We start from the raw sequence: 24,227 nt of genomic DNA on the forward strand, positions 1-24,227 counted from the left end.
AGTTCGAACACTGCCGGTAGACGGCGCTTGGATCGAGCGCTGTAGGCCATCTGTACGAACGGATGTGTTTTGCGTCGTAATATCTTTCTTTGAAATTTTCATTAAAAAATAGGATATTATATTTTATAAATAATTTATTATCACAATAAAATGTAAACAAAGCAAAGTATAAACAGGTATTCCCATAAGCAGAGCCGTTCGTGTATATACGCCATACAGCAGTGACATTACAATTAGGTACTTTTTATACAAAGAGAAATAAAATGAATTTCACGTTATCGAATATTCTATATAATATTACTGTGTTACAAAAAACAAATATATATATATATATCTGTAAACTATATTATTTGTTAATAATCGGAGATATCGTTTTATATTTTAGGGTTAGAATGGTCTTTCGTAAAAGGATAAGAAACGATGCTGATGCTGATTGGATCGTTACAAAGGTAAGTGTTAATCATTATGATCGTCGTCATTTTTTTTTTTTTTCAAGTATCAGGAGGTTCAAGTTTCAAGCTGATAAAAAAATTTTCGCGATCCTCTCTGTAGCGTGCTTTTAACAGAAATTCACAAGCGAGCGAATGTCTCGAAAAATTATATCTTCGTGCAAATCTTTGACAATCACCTAACCAAATCGATAGATCAAGGACTCGTTTACTTTTCGTATTCATTTTCTTTAACTTCTCTTCGTCTTGTTTTTTGATCGTTGATTTTAAAGTTATATAATTCCAACGATCGAAGTATTTTCGTGCCAATTGCCGTTGTCTGAACGTAATCGGAAAATCTTCTTTATTTAAGATATTTCGATATTTCGTATAATTGAATTTTGCTAGGGTAGCCACGAGAATACGTGTACTTAATTTCTGTTTTTGCTCGTTGGGATCGATAGAAGACTTCGTATAATTCCTTTCGAAAGATTTATCTTGTAAAGATCTCATGGAACTCGATGTCGGTAAGATCGTAGGGTTTTTCGATAGAAAATATTTCGAATTAGTCGATACGATACTTTCCTCGAAATATTGGGAAACATGAAGACCGAGGAGTCTGATTATGAGATCACCGATGTAAGGCATGCAAGGAGGACTTCGTCTTGCCTTTGCCCATGTTTTTCGATACAAAGAAGAGTCGGGACTTTTATAAATCTTGCAGAGTCTCTCCATAATGGCATATCTAAAATTGAAATTTCTTCAAGGTTACAACCATAGAATGTATCTTCGGTTGACGTTGTTTAACGAACGAATTTGATCCTTTGCACTATATGGGCTCGTCTCTGATATGACGTTTCATTTATTTGATAAAACAAATCGGTAAAAAACAAGTTAGTTGAATTGAATTAAAGGAAATAATTACAGTGCAAAGGTTTAACATCGAAAGAACGATAATAGATAGATACCTGTTGGCATGATGAACTCGTAAATAGGACCAACTCGATTTCAGCCGATAAATCGGTGGTGCCTGGAGACCAGCTAGAATAGATCTGCAAGAGTGAAAATTTCCTATGTCGAAACATTTGTTCGCAGCATTGATAAATCTAACCATGATCCTAGTTCTCATATCGATCTTCTTCACAGCGAGTATCTCGCTGATCGTTAAGCAAGTTATTCTATGACCGAACGCAACCCAGGCCCCAAGATTCGGTGCATTTCTCGATGACTTTTGAAAGACGATGATCTCGATCTCCGAGATAGGTATACGAATAAAGAGATCTCTATCTATCATAGTCAATTGTTTGGCCAGAGTATTGCTGTCCAAGTCCCATACAGTGACACGCATTTCCATTTTCAGAAGTCTTTTCAATTGGTACATCGTACTATCATCGTTCTCCTTGCATTCCTTCCTCTTATCCCTTTTTTTGTTAGGTCCACTTGTAGAAAAAATTCGTTTTAACAGACTGCCTGATTTTTCCTCCAAGGAAACGTTCGATTCCATCATCATCATCTTACCGGGAAGGGATTTCTTGCAAACGTAGAAGAATCTCTTCTCGTTTTTCTGCCGTTCTTTCTTCTGTCGAAAATCTCTGATCGATGCCAGGTGTCTTCTGAGTTCTCTGTCATCGATCACCAATTATTTTCGAGGTAATACAGTTAGACGAGGCTAACAGAAACTTCCAAAAAAATAACCTGTAAGCTGTGATCGCTGCTCTGGGTCTGTACCAATATTCCGGAGTCCAGAATAGTATAACTTGGTCTCTCGTTGCCGGACCAATAGCACTGCATCCTCCAGGTTCCAAAGCGCTGCAGGACACGCTTGCTACGAGCTGACGGCGAGAGACAGGCAATCTTAGTTCAGGTTCCACGTATTGTCTTCTTATGTTCACTTCACTCAACGTTCTACGACCTTGAACGGATTCTCGTTCTCCGGATTGAACGGACCAAGGTCCGAGAGCACGAAAGAAGTATGCAGCTGTGATCAAGCCGTATCTCCTCAAGTGTCTTCGATTTTTCCTTGGCCTAGATCGACCCTTCTGCCGATCCTCCCACATCCTGACGCTACTCTCGATCAATTCGTAGATATCTATTGGATTCTGGTTCCCGGTCAACTTATTGTTGTAACGACAACTTCTTCGAGACGGACCTAAAACTAAAGCCGAACTACACTTCTCCGGTATACCGAATCCAAACCGTGAGACTTTCGATATCAAGATGTTCGGTTGCTGCTGTTGTCCCTTTTTGCAGATAAATTTTGTCGGTTTCTTTTCTGAATGTTCCGTCGATGGGTTCATTATTCTATTCGAACTCTTCGTAGTTTCTAAAGAAATATGATATTCTATAAAACGAAACGCGTATTTGATTTTTGATGAATTAAGAAAAAATCTTAAGAAACCAACCGTGACTTTCTTTCCATCGACCTTCGAGTAATTTTTCCTGAGATCTGCGATGATCGCAGGAGGAGCAATTACAGCTAGTAAGGATCTGTCGATCTTTTTCTCTGATGAACAGAACATCGCACAGATCGTCGCCATGTTGCGTTTTTCTTGTATACTTGACATTACGACACTCCGGCCAACTTTGGCAAGGTTTCCTGTTAGCAATTCTATTTAGAGAATAATCAGCCAACGTATATCTGATCTCTTCTAAGCTAGCCCCAGCAAATCTCACAGGAATAGGAGTGTAATAACCGAATACTAATTCATTGTAGGATGGACCAAGGTAGAGATCTTTGTGTGGCCAGGTTGGGCGAACGCCATCACCAGCACCTCCGTAATGAGCCCAGACTCTGCACTCAATCGTTAGTTTTTCTCATTTATCTCATTGAAGAAAGATTACCTAACGATCATGAATTATGCTCACACCTGTATACGTTCTTTTTCTTTTTTCCAGAATAATTATCATCAACTTCTATTTCGGACGATAGAAAGTACACGGTGGTTGTACTCGAAGAACTCGCAGCACTGGTCTCGGACAACGAGCTGCTCTTTGTCTTTCTCGCGAGCAAATCCCGTACCTGATCGCACCAAATTTTCCAAAAGAGTTCCCTGCGATGAATCCCACCGAGCTCGTAATAATGTGTTCTGCCGTCTATCAGCCTAAGAAAGATTCCATTTTTATTCGAAATGGCTGATCGAAAACAATGAATCTAAGAACTTGGATCATCCTAGAAAGGATCCTACTTTTACCCGAAAGGATTGATCCAAGGCAATGAATTCAAAAGCATAGGTATGTATAAGAACTTGGATGTAATATTTCTCGTAATATCGTATGTGTACCTTCCTTTTAAAGTTTTACGTTGTCTTCTCGCGAATATGCTCAACGTTATATATTCCAGAGGATACACAGAGACGAGCTCGAAACTCTCGATGCTTGGATCCAGGTCAGCCGGACAGAGAAAATTATCGGAATTCTTTTTGAAGACATCAGCAGCTACGATCAATCTCTGAGGTGTCAGGCCGAGTGCTACTTGACGCAAACCGTGTCCATTTCGAGTGGTTTCAGCGAAAGGAGATTCAACGAGAACGGTATCAGAAAAATCACAATATTCAGATAGTAAGAGTTTCTGGATCCTGTTGTTTTCCGTTTGGGCTCGTTCGTATCGGCGTGAGAGGCAGGTGGAGTCGTGCGAGGTTCGCATGAAAGATTTCTCTTTAGATAACGGGTGTCAAAGAAACACTGGAACTTCGTGTACGAAACGATCGAATCGTTTAGGTATGTTCCAAACAACCGAACAATTTGTAAACTTCCGAAGGATTTGTCTGCCATGTGGAATGGTTACCTACTGCTTCGTCGATGCCAAGGTATAACGATGACAACGCGTTGGTCGATTTCTCGATCGATTGGAGCTGCAACTTCAGGTATTTAGAGATTTCCTTTTTTTAATTCGAATATCGATGCTCGGTCAAAATTATCGGGATAGTTGGTCGAGCTTATTGTCCTCGCTACGAGTTTAGGAATGAAAGGATAGAATAATCGATATTGATTTACTTTCGTGATGCGTTAAAACGCCTTTATTTATCAGTTTGATACTTAGTCTAGGTTTCGTACATAGCCGCAGTCGAAGAAGACTATATTTAAAGGCATGAACCCAGCGTGTGCGGTAAATGGTGTCTCACGCGGTGTCTTGCCTCGATTAATAAGGATTAATATTTCGTTCCTTATTCGTTATTACGATATTGGTAATAAATAACATATAAAAAAGACGTACGCGTAAAAAAGATGTTCACCGATTCGGTGGAGCGCCTTTTTTTTTCTTTCGTTTCTTCTCTATATATCTATATAATAAAGTCGAATCAGGTGTGCTGGAACGAGGTGGAAAAAAATGTACAAAGTCTCAAGAGCTCCGCGATATGCATGTGTATTTATGTACGTTTATATATCCTCTTATCGGCTACCGTCCTCAGGATTTATTCTGATCGTGACTTTGTTGCCTAGTGCCGAGGCTAATTTTTCTACCGTGCTCTGAGGAAGCTTGTTGGGTTCTGGATTCGTTGTCTCTTTCTCGGACATCACCGTGTTCTCTGGTATTGACTTAGCAGGCGTTTGATTCTCCTGTAAAAAAAAGAATGTCAAACGTAAAAGTTATGAGAAAAAATGTGTCCTTTAAAACAATCCGAAGAACTCGACTCGTTCGATAAAACATAAATATAAATTCTTACTCCTTCCGTCTTTCTTCGTAGGTTAGATCTCTGCAAAGTAGCAGCCAGTTCGTTTTGGAGTCTGGACACAACCGGTCCGTTAGCTTCGTCCGTTCCATTCTTCTCCGCTCGAGGTTGTTGCGCTAAGAAATCAAGCTTGGCAGGTTGTTTAGCTTCACCTTCGTAAGCACCTATCCTAATGGCGACCTTTCCAACGGTTGGCTTAGGCGGACCGGCAGTACCATTTGGCGAAACAGCGTTGTTGTTTGCAGTGGAATTTTTGTTCGTCTCGTTAGCAGGACTCGTCGATGGATCCTTTTCCTTTATTACCTGCGTCTTGTTTCCGGTAGCAGAGTGACGTGGACTTCCGTTAGACGCCGGCGAGGAAGAATTCGAGAGCGGGAAGTATGTCGGTGGTGGTTTAGGTATCACTGGATTTGGTGTGTCTTTCAATTTAAACGATTCGATACTTTGCATCTCCACGGAGTCCTCGCTCGTCGTAGTTTTTATTGGAAGAGGAAGCGGAGGTGCTGGTGGTGGAGCCGACGTTGTGCTGTTATTCGTATTGCTCGTTGTAGTCGTATTGCTCGTTGCATTCGTTGCATTTGTCGCGTTGCTTACATTCGTAGAATTCGTGGTGTTGGAGCCATTTGTGAGCACCCTCTTCTCCTGCTCCTATATCATTTCAAACGCAATCTTTAGATTTAACATTTAGACAAAATATTCTAGTCTAATCCAGACTAGATACCTAATCAAATAATTTTCTTAGAATAATATCAATCTTTTTTTTTTTTTTCGTTTAGCTAGTATATGTACTAACGGTATAAGGTGTGATCGTGACCAACACACTCTTTTTTGTCGATGTCCTCGTTGATTTATTCATCTTCGAATATAAGTCTTAATCATCCACGAGCGTAGAAACTTTATTCTCGAAAACTCATAGTCGAACAACAACGACAACAATGACAACAATAATAATAACGATAATTGTCACGATTATGAATGCGACGACACAACTGAGATTTTTCCAAACTCTTTTTTGATATAATTTCCAAGTCCTACGGATCAGGTTTTTCTAACGAATAGGGAGAAAAGTTCGATCACGATGTCGTTAGATTCACAGCGTGTTATTGCCAATCTTGGAACTCGTTAATCGTAAAAACCAATTCTTGCCGGACTTCCTGATACGTTCGAAGAATCGGAAAAGGAATGAACGAACAGTTATTATTTCACAAAGACACCGAGTGAGATGACATTTTCCGATAAAGATGTGCATGTATGTATGTTTGTACGTATATATATTTCAGTCAATGTATAAAAGTACGTACAAGGCTACCTTGAAACCGATCGCACAGCGAGCTCAGTTCTCGCGTAACTGAAAACAGACGCAACCGTTTCTTACGTCGCGCTCCTTCGTGTTCTTATGTAAGAGCCACCTATTATTTTGCGCGTCTGCCGCAATTCGCAAGAAACTGACAATGCAAGAAGATAGAAAGAGAGAAAGAGGAAAGAAAAAAGGAGAGAGAAAGAGAGAGAGAGAGATAAAGAAAGACGAGTAAATCGAACGAGAGGAAAAAGAGATAGACTAGACGTCCGTTCGCACGCGTGGACATCGAAGGACTGAGCTTGCTTATCCGATTATTATTACAAATCGATCGGTCTAATACACTCGCACATACACACACGTAGAGAGTATCCGACTCACGCTTCGATAGCACCCAACTAGTCGACGATAAGAAAAAGCAATGACGATAATACGTTAATAAGAATCTCGTTAGACTGACTTTTACATGCGTTTTCTCGACTTGCGTTAGAGTTAAGCACTGTTGTTGGATTGTAAGGAAAGGAAGAAAGGTGTCGATCGGTCTACCGAGTTTCACAGTCTCCTTTCTTTCTCTCTTTTATTCAACTTTTTCTTTTTCTTGCTTTTTTTCTGTTCCTTTTTTTTCCCTCTCTGATCCTTTCCACAGCTGACTATGAAATCGATGAACTCGGAGAAAGTCGTCGAGGATGCTCCCGAGAGCGTGGCGGCTCGTTAATCGCCGTATTTGATAGAAAAATAGAAAGAGAAAAGAGTTCGAGTAATTATAACGATCTCGTTAATAAAGATCGATAGGATTGATTCTACCGAATGGACGAGACATCATCGATCTCTATGTTCATACACTGTGTTCACCCATCTACACGCGTACATGTACACACGCACGCACACGCGTTAAGTTCATTTTCAAGATGTTATTTACGCTTTTGACGTGAAATAATTAATCACTGTAACGCTCGCGTAGAGTATGCGATACGATAAAAGGAGAACTTCGTTTATCGTCGAATTTATCTTTTCGAACGGATCGTCGGTGGTCAGTTTGTCTTTCACCGATTGAATTGAAAGAATAAATAAGAAAAGCGAAGGAAGAAAGAAAGATGGAAAGGAAGACAGAGAAAAAGAGAGAAGATGCGTGACAAAACGATGCAATGCTCGTGACTTTAAGGTGCAAACTACCTCGCTCTATCTCGTGAACGTCGTTTCGACGGTACCAACGTCGCAACTAAATAATCGTATCGCGAGGAAACCTGCAGGCGTGTATTTGCGTGTAAACCTATATACGTGTACATTTATTCGTGTAGATGTACGTTCGTTACATCCTCCGCAAAGTTTGTCGTGGATTTCGTTCCACACGACTATACATTTACAGAGAGAGGGAGCATATTACGGTGACTTTATAATTTTGTGCTCTTATCTGTTTGCTCCGGCAGGTCCTCACTAACGTAGACTGTGTAATTAAGAGACCGCGCGCGCGCACCTACTCGACTTGACTCGACTAGAACGCAAAATCTTCGAAGCTCGTTCCACTTTGTCAACGAATGAATCTATCTCTCTTACTATCTCTTTCTGTTTTTGGAATTTGGAAACGATACTTATCGTTTCGTAAGATCATTCGTCGTGTTAATTATCGCGATGATGATATTTGAATCAAGTTAACTTCGTATATCCGATATATAAGTTTAATTAAATCGATATTTCGTTACTTATTAATGATCATGTGATTTTAGGTCGGTACACTTTTTATAGTTTTGTTAATATATTTTTTCTTTCTTCTTTCTTAATAGATTTAACACAGATCGTTGAAACCGTAGAATAAGTTGGAGAGAGAACAATTTATTTCATAGGACAATTTAAAAATGTCTCTACAAATTTGGAATATGTTCGACGGTGACACGAAATTTGATATGTAATCGCGTCGCTCAGCTCGTATGTATGAATCACTATCTCTGTGTATGTTATTAATCGTAAGTACGATTGCGAACGTTCGTAACAATTGACGATACTCTTTATATTCTTGCTTTCACTTCGTTAAAACTAAAATTTCACTTTTTAGTCGATCTTTTCGATAATTAACTATTTTTTAAAAAAAGAGAAATAGAGAAAGTCTTCTAATATAAAGTACGTACGATTTACGTCGTTAGTAACGATTTGTACAATAAAGTGCTTGCTCTACTGAGCATTCACGAAACTTTGATAAACGAACGTCTTCTTGAGAGCGATCGATGATTATCGGAAAAAATAATCAATCGAATTCGATCGCGTTTGTCACGACGTAATACGAACGGTAAACGAAGGGTATCTGTTACGGTAGCTGTTATATGCTCGATTTAACTTAGAGATAATATTTTTTTTATCGCGAATGCAATGCTATAGTATAGATCACTGATAATAAATAGCATATGACGTTCGACATTTAGGTCAACATCGTGTAAAAAGTCTTTTCTCGAGGTTCTTCGATGATTCGATTAAGTCCATGAAATCAAAGAAATATGCGAGTAAGAGACGGACGAACGGAGAGTGAGGGAAAAAGAGAGAGAGAGAGAGAGAGAGAGAGAGAGAGAGAGAGAGAGAGAGAGCGTAAGAGAACATTGACTTTATCATAAATTAAGGACGATCGATGATTCTCTTACCGGCTCGGTAACTTGATCTGAAAATTGGACCCTCTGCTGCGCGGCGTTGAACATCTTTCGATGCGCTCGCTTGAACTCTTCCATTAGCTGAAACATATGATACAAACGAAGACGAGATGAGGAAAATAGGAAAAACAACGTTTCACGAATGATTTACTTGTTAAATCTACCGTATTGATCGGTTATATTCGTTTTTTGTTGCTTTTAGATCATGAGAAAGTTTTAATTTGATTTAGACAATGTAATAAACGAACCTTGTCGTGCGTCACTTTTTGTTCCTGCGCCCTAAGTGCTTCTGGATTTGGTGCTTTCCGAGGTTCGGATGTTTTCTCCTTCGAAGCTTCCGTTTTAGCTGCGTTCATACTTCTCTAAATAAGGAAAAAAAAGAAAAGAAAGAAAAAGAAAATGCATGTAACTGGAAATATACATAGATTTATCAAGAATTTTTCATCGATCGCATCTCGTGTCTACCTACGCAAAATCACAAACGATAAGTCATGCTCGAAAAGAGGATGTTAACATTTGTGAAATTCCGCATACCAAACGCACGCGGTACTTGGCGAGAGTCGCTCGTAAAACCATCGTACGATCGATGTTTACAACGTTAGGCCTCTAATCCTCGATTTATATGCTTCGTACATACACATGTACATGTATATGAATCGAAAGAAGAGATAAGGTAACGCGTAAGAGTACGGCGTGGCTGCGCAAAGAAATAACCGACATTTTCTTTACACTTCATTAGAATGTGATTTGTTTCGAAATGCTAATAACGACGTAACGTTGAACGTATTGCGAGGCATCCTCGCCTTTCCCTCCTTTTCTATCGCTGCCTACTCCTTCGATTACCACGAGGGAAACGTTGAATCTTCGTAGGAAATCAGAGGAGAATGTCAGTTCCTACTTCATCATAAGGAAAGAGAAGGAGAGAGAGGGAGAGAGAGAGAGACAGAAAGAAAAGGGAAATAAAGAAATAGATAGATAGATAGATAGATAGATAGATAGATAGATAGATAGATAGAGAGTTAGTATCAACGTAATGATGGAACCAACGGAATTTCCCTTATTACGATATTTGTTTTTCTCCGATCTCTGACTGGGATCGAACCCGTAAATGGCGAGTCTCTCTATCGTCGCCGCCATCATCATGATCGTCGTCGTCGTCGTTGTATTTCTTTCTTTTTCTCTTAATTAAAAGTTGGATAATGATCGGAATAAACGGACGAGACGTTGAGTACCTGTTGGGCTCGCCTCTGCAATTCTTGAGTTATGGCAGTGCTTAGATCTGTGCTGGCTATAGGCGACGTTCGTAGATTCGATCCACGTGTAGTAATTGACGAGCTTTCGTTGGTCTTGTTTGATCCAGTGGATGCGGCAGTGGTTGAACCAAAGGAGATAGTAGAAGAGGGTGGCTCGCAGGACGACGTTGACAAGGACGAAGAAGTGGATGCCGAATCCTTGCTGCAGGAAGACTCGAGACTGGATTCGGTTTCCGTTGATCCTGTGCTACCCATCGACATTGTGCTGCCCATTTGCATTCCCATCGCGTTCATAGGCTTAGCGTCTGTCGAAACAATGAAAAGGAAAGGATAACGTAACGTCCGAGTCTTCTCGTTAATTTTTTACACTTTCTAACGCGAGTTTTGATATACGTAATACGTTAGGTTTCTTATACAGTCTTGTTCTCTTTTTTCTCTTTCCATGCACAGATATCTATATATCTATATAGGTTATTTATAAATCAACATAGCTCATAACGAACCTGCTGGCCATTTATATGGAAGAGGTGGTGGGGGAGCCGGAGGACAAATGGATTGATGAACCTCCACAGTCGTTATCGTCTTCCTCTCCGTTTCGTTCTGTCTCTGCACCAATTGCAACTCTGCCAATCGATTAACATCGTGGTGTTCGTTTTCCTAATAAAAAGAAGTAGAAAAACGAAGGGAAGAGTTAACGGAAAGAATTATAAGGTACGTCGATGAACGAAAGGAAGAATAAGGAGAATAAGAAGAAGAAAAAGTGAAGAGGACGCTCCGAGCGAAGCAATAAGTCGAGGAAACTTGTATTAGGAAGTCTATTCTAAAGGCTTTAGGCTAGATAGGAAGAAAAAGTTAGGTACTTTTTTGCTTACCTTGGAAGCATGATAAAGGGGCAATTCGTCCGCAGGGCCATCGTAAATGACGTCCTGCTGTCTGATGTTGTCGCGTCGATAGGCTAAACGACGATTGGCTTCGTCCCTTGGATTTGCATCGAAGTCGTGTACCTCGTAGTCGATCCTTGGTGCTACAGGATCGTAGAGAGGCTCATTGTCGATCTCGTCTTCGTAATTCCCACGGGAATTCAAACGACGATGACCCGGTGGTACTTGTCTGTGATTTTGATTCTGCACTAGCCCCTGGTTCTGGTTCACACGAATGACAGTCGTGTTATTCGCTTTTCGTATCCATTCCTGTGCCTAAAAATCGAGTTTCGATATATTTTCTGTTTCGTTTTTTCTGTTCCAACGAAGCTGCTTTCTTTTTCTTTTTCTCTTTGGCTTTCGATGAGGCAATTCGATATGAATTAACTTACGACCGTCGCTCGTACTCCTCGAGAATAAAAATAGAGAGGGAGAGAGAGAGAGATACAGAAGAAGATAGAGAGCGCAGATGAACAGAACAGACACGAGTTTCGCATGGTATATGTATAATTGAGAGATATTAGAGCGAGAGCACTTGGTCGATGATGAACAACCGTCTCTCTGTCCCTTACCTGATCCACGTGAGACCATTCGGAGGAGGTGCAGCTGCTGGTGGACAGTGCGAGGGGGCAGCAGATCCTAATGGCCGAGAAACAAAGTATGAGCTCACTCACATCGAGACTTTCTAATCTCGATAAAATGAATCCCGTCGGAAGATTTATGTTAGTAACGCTCGGTTAGAGCCTGGCGGATATTCAAACGATGCTTAGGAATCCATCGGTTTCACGATAGTTATCGTGAAATGTCCTATTAATAGGACGAACTTTCTCTCGATTCGCGTTCATCGATCGCGAATTGATAATACAACATACTCAAAAGAAGATATATGACTAATCGTAGAAACATCCCGTTGGTATGGTAGACTATTCAACAATGAACGAATTATTCCGAGTCATCGATAAGCTTCGATAATCTTGATTACGCTCTAATGCATTGGCGTTATCGATCATATATATATTCGTGGATCGATTAAGGATAAAAACGAAGCTTTATCGTCTCGTAACGATTTCGTTGAGATCATCTTACCTGCCGTTTCGATTGCAGTTATCTTCTCTTGGATATCGTGCCTGCATTCTAGGATCTCGATGATGTTGGGGAGACGAAGAAGGATTTTGTAAAGGTGACGGACTAGTCGCCACGATGCTCGAAGTTTCGGAATCGTAACCGCTCGAACCTCGAGTCCAGAGTGGTTCCGGACAATCGTAGAGATGATTGGGTGCTGGTCGCTGAACGATCAGATCAAGGACAGCCGATCCTCTCATTACCTCTATGGCTCTCTCGAAGGGAAGATCCGTCAGTCGTTGTCCGTTGCACCAAACGATCACGTCACCAGCTTTCAAGCCAGCTGCTCGAGCCGGTCCACCTTCCCTTGTACCCTGTATGGTCGTTCGAATAATTTTGTCGTACAAGTTTTTTCTTGGTTAGTCTTAATTGATCGCGTTTACATTATGATCTCAATGATACGAATCGATATCAAATGACGTAAGCGCATTATCTCCTTATCTTACGTTACGTTATATATAAAACTAACACGACGTTCTTGCAACGAGCGATATATATATATATAGCATCAGTTTTGAAAACAGTTCGTTTTATGTGCATAGATTCATCCAACCTGAACGGTGAGGCCAGGTACGATGCCTCGGCAAACACCACAGCCAAGACGACCTTTCTCACCGACGAGTATTCGGATCCTAACTTCACTGTTTGAAACGGCTCCCACACCAGTCTCGTTGTACTGCAGCTGTTGTTGCTGCTGTTGCACCATGTGCCAGGTAACCGGATCGTTTGGATTGCTTTACGAATCGTAAACGACTTTTAGAACGAGAGAATCATCGTGGTGGATTTAATACACTCGTTGAACTTTTAATTAACGATTGTTACTTACTCTTTCACCGGTATCATCCCTACGCCTGCAACGAAAAGAAAATTGAGATGATATTTCGTTATTTCCTACTCTCTCTTAAAAAAAAAAAAAAAAAAAAAAAAAGAAATAAATACATTTTCTCGCAACTAGGTTCAACTAACTTAAAGTTCACTTGAGAAATGTGAATAATAAAATAATATAATTACTTCGGATTTTCAGCACGAGGACCTGCTGATTTTTCACCAAAAGGGCAACTTCCTGATGTACGGCATCTTCAACTGGATATCCATTTACCCTGAGGATTTGATCACCTACCTATAACGAGTAAGTACGAGTCAATTAAATAGAAATTGAATTGATCTTCTTAATCACATCATTTAATTCGACCGACCCTCAATCCGTTTCTATGAGCTTCGCCACCAGGTTGAACGTTACTGATGTAAAATCCAGCAGCGTATTCTCTACCACCTCGCAATGAGAAGCCGAAACCGGATGCACCTCGACGTCTCAATCTAACGTTCCTGGTAACGCCGATGACGGCCATTCTGCCGCCTCCCACCGGATTTCCAGGACCTGCACCGTTCGATGATCCCGTTCCAGCACTAGATGCGCTGGAAGAGCCACCGGATCTGTAAACATCGAAGGATGGATCTTACCTGTTCTTACATCATAAACTTTTGCCTACATGTAAAAGAAGAAACGAATACGTATATATTTTCGTAGGACGTAAGTATATATCCATAACCAAAACGGACGGGTAATTAATCTCAACTTTTTCTCCTTAGAGTATTGCATAAAAGAGACTTTACTTTCTCATCATAGCTTTTCCAGTACGATGGTACTTTGTGAAATCGTGTGTGAAACTCGTCTGCTTGATAATAAAAATAATGATAATAATATAATAATTATTACTATTATTATTATTATAGAGCAAAACGATGACAATGAAAACGACGAATTGTCGTGATATTCACAGAAACTGTTCGTAGAAAGTTAGAGTAGGTATTATTCTGTTTCTGTATACCTTTCGCAGGTGGTTGGCAGTACGACCGCACATTACGTACATTTCCGATTGATTTCCGACCTTTCCCTATGAACCCTATGCCCATGAACAATCCGGATGGTGAGTTCTCTATTACTATATCTATACGTGTAATAGACGATCAAATTTCGTCGTATTTCCTACCTGTACGCATGTCCCTCATATTTGTGGAAAGATAGGAGGATCGTATTTCCGCGTAACTAAAGTCATTAAATGTGCGGCCGTATGTCGTGCTCGACTTATCATTAAATTTTAAGTAGATACTTAGAACAGGATAAAATAGTATTATTACGTATTTGTTATCTTTGGTCTACCTTTAAGCATCGTTATCTTATTGTACGTTTTCGTGTGTTCAAGAATTTTTAAGTTTTCGATAAGGTCAAAAGAAGTAAAGAAACAAAAGGAATAAATTGAAAAATAACTTGGGACATAAATCCTTTAAGGAAAATAAATGTATATGCATATTTACTTATAATGTGTATATATATATATAGTTACTATATATTTGATATATTATATATATGTGTATATATCTTATAGAAAAAATATGTATAATATCTTTTCCTTATGAATTTCATCGACGAATAGATAGATAGATAAAAAAGAGAGAACAAAGAAAGAGATACTATACATATACCATACTACATAATAAAACAGAGAGAGAATTCATTTTCTCTTGGATATCGAAAAGATTATGCGCAATGATTGTTTGTATGAGAGATCGTGGGATGCTGTAGGATGATAGTAAATGACTATCATTAGAAAGAGTTGTAAACACTGCAACGAAGTTACTAGCTAGAATTTATTTTCTAATATTTCCTCTTTCTCTTTCATTTAATTCCTTATTTCCTTCAATTTCTTCCATCTCTCTTTCTCTTTTATTTTATATACTCATGCTATAAAATATAACTAAAGATATTTATACATACACAAACGCATACACGCATACATATGTATTTTTATACGATTCCCTTCTTTTTTTTTCTATTCCTATCTATGTTTGTTCCTTGTTCCTTCCTGTTCTCTTTCTAGTTCTCTCTATTCTTGAATATCGATGAAAAAAGTAGTAAGAGTAGCACCACTCCAACCGTCTGCTATCTTCGACAACTATCTCTCCCTCTCTTTCTCTCTCTTTCTCTTTATCTATCTCGAGGGGAACATCATTTTTCTCGTAGACGTCTCGACTTCTCTTCACAGGGACCGAAAGTTCGACGATCCATCCTTTCTAGCTTTTTGGCACGAGGGTAGACCGCGGCTGGTATCGATTCTTTCGTTTCTCGGCACGCGAATACCTTTCGACGAGTATAAACCGAGTAGCTTTCGACGTGACGTTTATCTCTTTCCCTTCTTCTATTCATCTTCTTTTTCGAGAAACTCGAAGTATCGTATCGACAAAATCAGACAGACAGACAGATATCTCTAAACCGAATTCAATCGTTTCAAAGATATCGATACTTTTCTCCACCCTTTTCAAACATCATTTTTCAAATCAAGAAGTACAGATTGCAATCATTTCTCGAGCTTATTTTATTTGATATTTTTCTTTTTCTTTTTTTATTTAGGTACAATCAAAGAAAATTCGTTTATTAAGAAAATGGGAAGAAACGAGAAGAGAAAACGGTACTGGGGCCTTGTATTTTGCGTTGATTGTTCATGGGAAATGTAGATAGGCGATGTCAACCGGAATCATTGTGTAACATTCTGACAATGGAGAGCGATAGAAGAAGCGCTAATAAAAACGGCTAATTTTTTCTCCCTTTTTTTTCGATGGAATTACCCATGACTATTATGATACTAATAATAACGAGCATTCGCATCCGTTCATAGAGAAAGATAGAGAGAGAAAGAGAGATACAGAGATACGTGTACATAGGTACATACCGTTAGCATCGTCGATATCGCCATTTGACGATCGAGCTCACGAAAGTGTTACGACTGTTATACGTCTCTAAATCGGCACGTACCAATGCGACATTGACTTCTCGCAATATATAGATATTCACATACATAGGTTATGTATTAATCTCAATTATCGACATTCTTCTCACGGACATTTATGCTAAAAAGTTTCCACGATTCGTTCCAAGAGTTCACAGCACTCGAAGAGTCCGACAAAGGGCAGACACCATAACAATTCGTTTCGTTCCGTTCGGAGTGTTAGCACATTACTCGTGCATAGAATCGAAAGCAAAGTTAAAGAAATTCGATAGGAAGGCTGATTCTTGTGTTGCATATCGTTATCCACTTATATGCAGTTACATACACATATGCGTATCTATATTATAAATATATATATATAATAATCTATATTATTAAAATAATTTATTTATACATTATATATGTATAAATTATTTCTTATATATCTATCTATAGGTAATATATATGTGTATATCGATATTCGTATTTACTTGTGTATCAAATATTTCTGTCTCTCTCTCTTTCTCTTGAGAATTTAATTCGAACCGGTTTAACGCGCGAATCTACTCTGCTCTCTTTTGAAATTGAGCGATTATACGGAAAGGAGGCCCTAGTTGGTTATAATGAGACTACGATCGTAGACGTATGACGCGTATTTTCGCGCGATCTTCGGAGAACAAAGGGAGCCGTGTGTTGAAACCGGTTCCACTTTATGGGTATAAAAGAGGAAGAAGAAGAAGTAGTATTAGTAGAAGAAATTAGATATCATTTCCGTAAATTTCGTGAAAAAAAATTGATTATTCTCCATCGAGGATAAAGGATAAAGAGGAAGATCTTTTAACGTGAGCTTATCGTTGGTATATTATCGAAAATTGAAAGTACTTATGTATCTCCCGTATAAAATTACGTTCGTTTATGCGACTTGAAACAAAGCGGAGAAAGCAATCGTTTTATTTAAAAATCTCTCGCGATAATCGTAAATACTGAAACATAGCAATAGATTCTCTCCCAATTTACCGTCATGATGACCGCTTGCTTCTCACTCTCTTTCTTTCTCTCACCTCCCTACCTCCCTCCCTCCCTTTCTCTCTACTTTGCATCGTAACGTCATCCTATTTACGAGGCACGTAATTTCGATTACAAAGTTACGTTACACCCTCTTTACTCTACTACTATGTATTACTACTACTACCTATCCATTATTAGAATGCATCGTAGCTCGTTCCTCTTCTTATTTGCATTCCATTCGCGTATGCATCGCTTACGCGTGTAAGTGTAATAATAACAGTGGGCCTGACTCGTATAGAAAATAGAGAGGAGTGGGAGAAGGGGGAAATAGTGGGGAGGGAAGGAGGGGGAGGTTTCAATTCCGTCCACGGTCTATGATAATTTCACGGCATGCACGAGGAGGCCGGGGACCGGTCTCGAATAGAATCGAACGAGGTAGAACTCGCGAAGCGAGAAAAGCCTGTAAAAGCAAGACGAGCATTTGAAAGAGAGGGAGAGGAAGAGGTAGAGGGAGAGAGAGAGAGAGAGTACGCGTGCCCGTGCTAAGGACAGAGATTAATCTCGCGAGTATAATATAACAAGCTACTACTCTCGGCAGCAAAGCTCGACAGCGAGTCGAATGAATTTACGATAGATAGAAATCGAATTTTTTTTTTTATATGTATAGTTTTTATTGTCGTCGTCGTTGTTGTTTTTTTTTTTTTTTTATATCAGCAGCAGCATATTAACGACGAAACGCATCGACGATATTATAGTTTGTTGTCCCTCTCCTCTTTGAATTCCAAACCCCACTTTCCAAACGATCTAATCTCCTATAGAGGCACATGAACGAGTTTCACGTTCCTCCTTTCCTGTCTCTCTCTCTCTCTCTCTCTTTCTCTCTTTCTTTTTCTCTGTCCCTGTTCCTCCTCCCCACCCTATCTACCCTTTTGCCTCTTTCGGAACCCGTTATGGCGAATCGCGCGTGGCGTTACAATTTCTCGAATAAAATTCGTTTTCGTTACGGCCGAATTGGCACGCTAAGTACCCTCTCGGCACGAGGCTCTCTTGTCCAATGTATACATAGGGAAAATAGAGAGAGAAAGAGTGAGAGAAAGAGAAAGAGAGAGAGAAAAAGAAAGCGCGATAGTGCATCGTTCCTCTTCTTCCTTTTTTTTCCTTGTTCTTCTTTATCTTTAGAATTCGTGTCGATTAAAGGTAACACGTATGATTAAAGGACGTTGGAAATCCATTGGTATTCCATTCGTATTCACCTTGCATCTCTCGTAATAATGCAAATTAATGTTCTTTTTCTCTCTCTTTTACTCTATCTCTATCTGTTGTAGGCGAATAAGTAACCGATCGGTCGGCTAATGAACTATCGTCAACGTGAGTCACGCGAGTGTTCAGACTTTCGCGAAATATACCTACTTCCTCTACCGGTTTTTCGATTTGCATGAAAAGCTTTCCGTTCGATTAAATGCCTTCGATAATCCAAATTATAATTTAAGATCGGCAGGATTAACGATACCCATTGCGAGTAATCGAACACGTAAGCAATTTATTATTTAAATAATTTGTCAAGTTCCTCTATGACAAGCGTACAACTCATGATTATAGTATTCTTTAAATTCTATTTTATTTTATCGTCGCGAACTTAATTATTCCATGTCCGATATTTTTAATATTTAAAAAAATATAAGATGTACTTAGTAGCAGGTATATAATATAATTCTACTAACACGAGTAATTACATAATATTATAAGTTTTGTATGGACGCGAAATAAAATTGAATTGTAGAGATCTAACGGGTTCTTTTGATTACGAACGAATAGAATTTCTCGAAGCGTCCTTGAACATGCTGATAAGTAAATCTTATCCATGAAGTAGAAACGAGCTAGTATATTTTTAAGAGCGTCGTTCTAAATAGAAACTTGTTTTCTTCTATGTCGGTGTCGCAACATTTCACGATATCTTCGCGAGCTACGTCTCAAAACGAAAGGAAACGATTGAAATATATCGAGTTTATAGGTGAATCGTGCCACCTCGCCTTTTCAACTTGCCACGAATCTCTTTTTCTTTCTTTCTCTCTCTTTCTCCCTTCTCTCTCTCTCTCTTTCTCTCATGGTAGAGAAGGTGGAGCGGATACGATATATACTAGAAAGGACGAGAACGCTCGTCCCAGGGCGTGCCTTTTCCGTGTTCTTTCCAGTCTTGCATCAGCTTTCTCCACATTGTTGCCAAGGTGGACGTCCCGTATGACCCTTTGAATCTCTCGGTGACCGACTAAAATAATCTTAAAGTATTATAATTCTAGGCAAAATTTCTCATTGTTATCGATCGACCTTCTAATTCTATTATCCTTCAATTGATTTTATTTTATTTGTAAAAGTCCTTCAATATTACGACGAGTTAATCAATTTTATCAATGTCGGACCTTCATCGAGACTTTATCAACGAGTTTCATTGCTTTTCGAGACAGTTTAATGGTTACGTTCAAAGAGATAGACGCAACTGCATTTGTAGCCATCAACAAAATTCGATTAGTCGGCCTCCTTTGATCACAGAATCGTCGCTAATTAAACCAATCATCGTTCTCTTTACCTCTCTCTCTCTCTCTCGTTTCTTCCTAATTTGATATTGAAAGGCGAACGACCTGCCATCGGAGAGATGCTTTCCGATATTTCCGTATTTATTGGTGAGACTTCGGAGGAAATCGACGAGTAAAACGAGGCCGTTCGTTGCCGCGGGTGGTTAACGTCGATTCTTCGAAATCGTTCTCGTCTCTTTCCTTATCGTCTTCCCTCCTTTCCTTTCCCTCCCTTTCATTCCACTCCCTACCTTCCGTTCTTTTTTCATTCTCTTTTCTTTCCTGCTTTTTTTCTCCCCTCATTTTCTATCTCTCATCTCGCTTGCCTTGAAATTATTTTTTTACAAAACAAACAATCCTTCGAATTTTCGTAGTAAACCGATAAGGGATAATATCTATTGTTTCTTTTCAATGCAACAAAGAGAATATGTTAGTCATTGTAATGAGTGTTTTGCAACGATAACAAATGATCTCTTAACGAGATCAATTGAATAAGTAATTTCATGGGTAAAAATATATTTTTCTCTGATATTTTTTTCCAACGTGATTCCAACGATTTATTAGATTGTAAATTATGTATGTAAAAAATTATCTATGTGAATTTTTAACGTTTTGAGATTTTGTTATCATTGAATCATTTTCGAGGAATTATCTTTCTTGCCAACGTTCGTTATGAAACACCTTGAACATGTAAATAAACATACACACACACACACACACACATACGTACACGTATATATAATATAGGTACACATGTGTAAATACATATCTGTAGTACGATGTAATCATTTTTGTATCGATCGTACGAGCCACTTATACAGATAGACACGTAACATACCGGTCGAAGGTTCAAAGTCAATGACAAATAAATAGATACAGAAACGACGGATGTGTGGCATTGAAGCGAAACGGAAAGCAAGAAAAGCCGCACATTCGATCGAGTCTGCGGTTTATTCGACTATCGTATTCGCTATAGAAAACTACAAAATCGACTCTCTCCTTTTTTGGTCTTTTTCTATTTTTTAATCATTCGATTCGCGAATGGTCATCCCCTATGGTTAATAAGTTTCTCATGCAGAACGAATCGTTTGAAGTATAAATTATTTTCGTGAATAATAACTTTGATTGCTTTAGCGATTTCTTTGTCCTTTTTTTTGATTTCGTTTCATAAATGAAAAAAAAGAGGGCTGATCGTATCTCATTCGTACGTCGATTTTGGTTCCTTTCTGTTTACAAGAAAAAAAGAGCAACATAGAAATACAGAGAAGGAGAGAGAGAAAGAGAAAGAAAGAAACAGAGAGAAACACAATGAAAGAGATGAAGGTGACAGAACTACAAGGTCAATCGTCGTGTTTGCGGTGAACGGTAACGGTGATCGTCTCTTCGCAGTAAAGTTTTAACTCCGTCAGTCTTCTCTAGATTGCCTGCGACGAAGCACCGATCCACAGCTGGATTATTCCGATCTACTCTAAGAACGTAGGAAATAATTTTCTCGCAACGTTCTAACGGGAACGATTTTATTTATTACGTGAAAAATCATCTCTTTGTAGGTCGTAATTTTTTTTCTCTTTTATCGTCTGTATATTCAAAGGAAATCGAAGCTATTTGCTTCAAGTTATTTCGTATTTTTTCAAGAGCTATCTCGAGTAGTTATCTACCAAACCATTTTTTTGTTTTTACTTATCCTTCTTTTTTTTTCTTTTTTAAAAATAATGTCCACTCATTGTTGATAAGTTTGCGCAAGAAAGAACAAAAAAGAAGATATAGAAAAGGAAAAGAAAAGAGAAAAAGCGAAAGAAAAATGACTTGAAATAGTTTTCGAGCACACGATAACCCACGAAAAGACATTATTCATTCGTCGGAGCGAACGAAGCAGTCGAGGTAAAGGCGGTAATAACGAAATGGCCTTCGAGTCGCGTACATTGCTCATCGCTTTTACGACGTTGAAACCGACCGAATGATTCCGACTCGAACGGCAAGGAAAACGCGCTCTCCTCGAACGAACAAGCCTTTGCGACGTATGTAACGTGTGCTGGAACGAACGTTTCGTTAATGGTCTCCGTTCTTCGTCTTTCTTTATCTCGCTTTCTCTTTCTTTCGTTTTGTTACTTATTTCAAACGAGACGGAACGGAACTCGGACAGACCTACGAGAGAGTTTGGCGAGCATCATAAACGATATTGCTCGCCGCCTCAGAAATAATTGTCGCATTTCTCGTGGAATAAATTATGCAAGAAGTCTCGCTATTTTTTTTTTTTTTTTTTTTTGGTTTTTTATCCCAAATAAGAAATCGATGGTAACAGAGGGGAGAGAGAGCACGAAGTTTCGTCACACCGAACTCCTTTCGATGATTAACATCTATAATTTTTTCTTTCTTTGTTTTTGTAATATTCTCTCTTCCAGCTCATCGTGAAATATACGAAAGAGATATCAAACCGATATCATTCTTCCTCGATCGATAATTCTTTTGTTCTTTCAGGAACGTCCACTCCTCGATGCAAAATGTGGATATTCTTCGATGGATCCTCCACTCAAACACTTTACAGAAGGTTCATCGTACGATGAAAGGGTTTCTTTTCGTCTCGATTCTTCCTCTCTTTGGATGAGAGGACTCTCCAAAGTGATACACAAAGATGATAAGCTAGCCAAGCTATTTTACTGTCTCTCTTTCTCCGACTTTTTTTTTTATTTTTTAAATATCGATTGAATTCCTAATTTCTTCGTACTTTTTAGAAAAGTCGATATGTCCGTTTTATTATATGTTTTAGATAGGATCTCAACTTCGATTTAATTTTGGATCTCGTTTATAGCTAGCATGTATCTGTATCTACGGGTTTGCGATCGTTAAAGTCCAATGGGATCTTTTTATCATCGGCAACTTTCGTTTCTCCTTTTTCTACCTCCATTTCATCGTCGTTCGAACGTCGTTAATCGGCAGAAATATTGACTCTGAAAGACGTCACGCCTTTCGAATCGTCACGGATATCGCCATGGCCGAGAACGTGGATGGAAAACCGATGGAAACGAGTAGCGGGATCATCGATAGGTAAGTTAGAATGAACAAAAGAGTTGGTGTAACGTAGGATGATTGTTAAAACGATATATGTATGCATGTACGAACTTTCATCGTCGATCTTGTAACTGCAGTTTTAGAATTTACATACGTACCCATGTATATTCTAGAATACTTTAAAATATACAATTATCGCGTATAAGATATATATATTATTAATATTTTTAAGAATATTCTAAGACAAAATATTATAATATAAAGTATAAAGTTTTAATAGATGTAAAATTAGAATATGGTATCAAAAAAATAGTTAAAGAATGTATTATAAAATACTTTTTGAATATTTTAATATATATATATATATATATATATATATATATATATCTGTGTATGGATATGTAAGACGTTCTTTTCGACGACACGCTGGTGCGTAAGAAATGTGCGTGCACTTGAAAGATTGAGAGAGAGAGAGAGAGAGAGAGAGAGAGAGAGAGAGAGAGAGAGAGAGAGAGAGAGAGAGAGATGTGTGTCAGCGGGTCACTGACATCCATCAACGCCAACGAACTTCGACGTTTGCCTACTTCTTATACGGCTAATTTCTTTTCATTAGGAAAAGCATGCTACTCGACCGACCTATCGAAGCATCTTATCCTTCCACGAAAAACTTCTCTCTTTCTTTCTCTTTCTGGAAAAGTCTTTTCCATCGATTTTCAAACTGCAATCATATAAAATACATTCGCATAGCTTTAGCATGAAATCTCTTAACCCTCTATAACATTATGTAACTTTAAAGTTTCATATTTTTTACGATTATTACTTCATATTTGTAGTTTGAATGTTTTTTAAGTAACACTTATACTCACTGGCGAATTTAGCCTTCAAGAGATTCAAAGCGTTATATATTTTTAGAGTCCCTTTTTTAAAATAAATCAATTATGCAAAATATATACTTTCTCGCTTCAATTGTTCATGCAAATGATAAAGTGAAGAGTACAAATTTGATTATAGTCGTAAATAGAAAAAGAAAAATTATATATCGACCATCAGATATTAAATTGAATTTATTGTATAACATAAATATATATTATCGTGTGCGGACCCTTGTCTTACGAAGCCCGAGGCGACCGCCTCCACTGCTAGTGGGTAAATCCGTCTGACTGATTATACTTGCAATTAGTATAGAGAGTTTAAACTGTATATATAGTTTAGTTTATTAAAGTTAAATTTGCTATGGTATAAATGCTATACAAAATATAATACTCATACGTATTAGTATAAATTATACGATAACTTTTACATCACATTATAATATTTTTGTAGTTAGGAATAAAAATTATCTTATAGAGGGTTAAATTAGAAAAATTAGTTACGATCAATTATCTCTAATATTAATCTTAATTAATTTATTTTCTCGATTGTTAACTCGACTAATCGTACTTATTATTAATTATTCATTTTTTGTTTCATGTTCATTTCCTATTTGTCTTCTTTATGACTGATAAAAAAAAATAAGAGAAACACGTTCATAAAGACGGCATATGGCGGGCGAA

The 24,227-nt window shown here is 38.4% G+C and overlaps 2 protein-coding genes and 1 long non-coding RNA gene across 5 annotated transcripts in view; 1 reads left to right on the forward strand and 2 right to left on the reverse strand.

Annotated features, from left to right (window-relative positions):
* Positions 1–306: 306 nt before the first annotated feature.
* On the reverse strand, positions 307–3,920 carry LOC122629403. The gene is made up of 6 exons (XM_043812788.1): positions 3,912–3,920; positions 3,296–3,579; positions 2,831–3,219; positions 2,124–2,751; positions 1,397–2,050; positions 307–1,173 (listed from the first exon to the last, which is right to left on the reverse strand). Exons 1-6 carry the CDS (start codon positions 3,918–3,920, stop codon positions 492–494), a joined length of 2,646 nt encoding a protein of 881 aa, XP_043668723.1. The 3' UTR covers positions 307–491.
* A 44-nt stretch (positions 3,921–3,964) lies between these two features.
* LOC122629317 lies at positions 3,965–23,039 on the forward strand. 2 transcript variants are annotated; one of them, XR_006327243.1, is made up of 4 exons: positions 3,965–4,291; positions 12,866–13,036; positions 13,348–13,854; positions 22,144–23,039. It is a non-coding gene; the product is annotated as an uncharacterized LOC122629317 (long non-coding RNA). The 2 variants fall into 2 exon arrangements; XR_006327244.1 differs by lacking the exon at positions 3,965–4,291 and adding an exon at positions 12,559–12,681.
* The window catches only part of LOC122629312, a 32,719-nt gene continuing 12,908 nt past the window's right edge, over positions 4,417–24,227 (reverse strand). Inside the window, exons 2-14 of one of the 2 annotated variants that reach the window (XM_043812624.1) lie at positions 13,520–13,757; positions 13,335–13,443; positions 13,150–13,174; positions 12,877–13,057; positions 12,288–12,637; positions 11,774–11,840; positions 11,154–11,423; positions 10,785–10,938; positions 10,261–10,586; positions 9,277–9,390; positions 9,023–9,109; positions 5,093–5,746; positions 4,417–4,985 (exon numbers count right to left, since the gene is read on the reverse strand). In XM_043812624.1, the coding sequence (XP_043668559.1) occupies positions 4,818–4,985; positions 5,093–5,746; positions 9,023–9,109; positions 9,277–9,390; positions 10,261–10,586; positions 10,785–10,938; positions 11,154–11,423; positions 11,774–11,840; positions 12,288–12,637; positions 12,877–13,057; positions 13,150–13,174; positions 13,335–13,443; positions 13,520–13,757 (2,743 nt within the window). In that variant the 3' untranslated portion in view covers positions 4,417–4,817. Of the gene's footprint in view, positions 4,986–5,092; positions 5,747–9,022; positions 9,110–9,276; positions 9,391–10,260; positions 10,587–10,784; positions 10,939–11,153; positions 11,478–11,773; positions 11,841–12,287; positions 12,638–12,876; positions 13,058–13,149; positions 13,175–13,334; positions 13,444–13,519; positions 13,758–24,227 lie in introns of both variants that reach the window. The other variant, XM_043812623.1, reaches the window with a different exon arrangement.

Source organism: Vespula pensylvanica, chromosome 5, assembly GCF_014466175.1.
Source record: "Vespula pensylvanica isolate Volc-1 chromosome 5, ASM1446617v1, whole genome shotgun sequence".
Lineage (NCBI taxonomy): Eukaryota > Metazoa > Arthropoda > Insecta > Hymenoptera > Vespidae > Vespula > Vespula pensylvanica.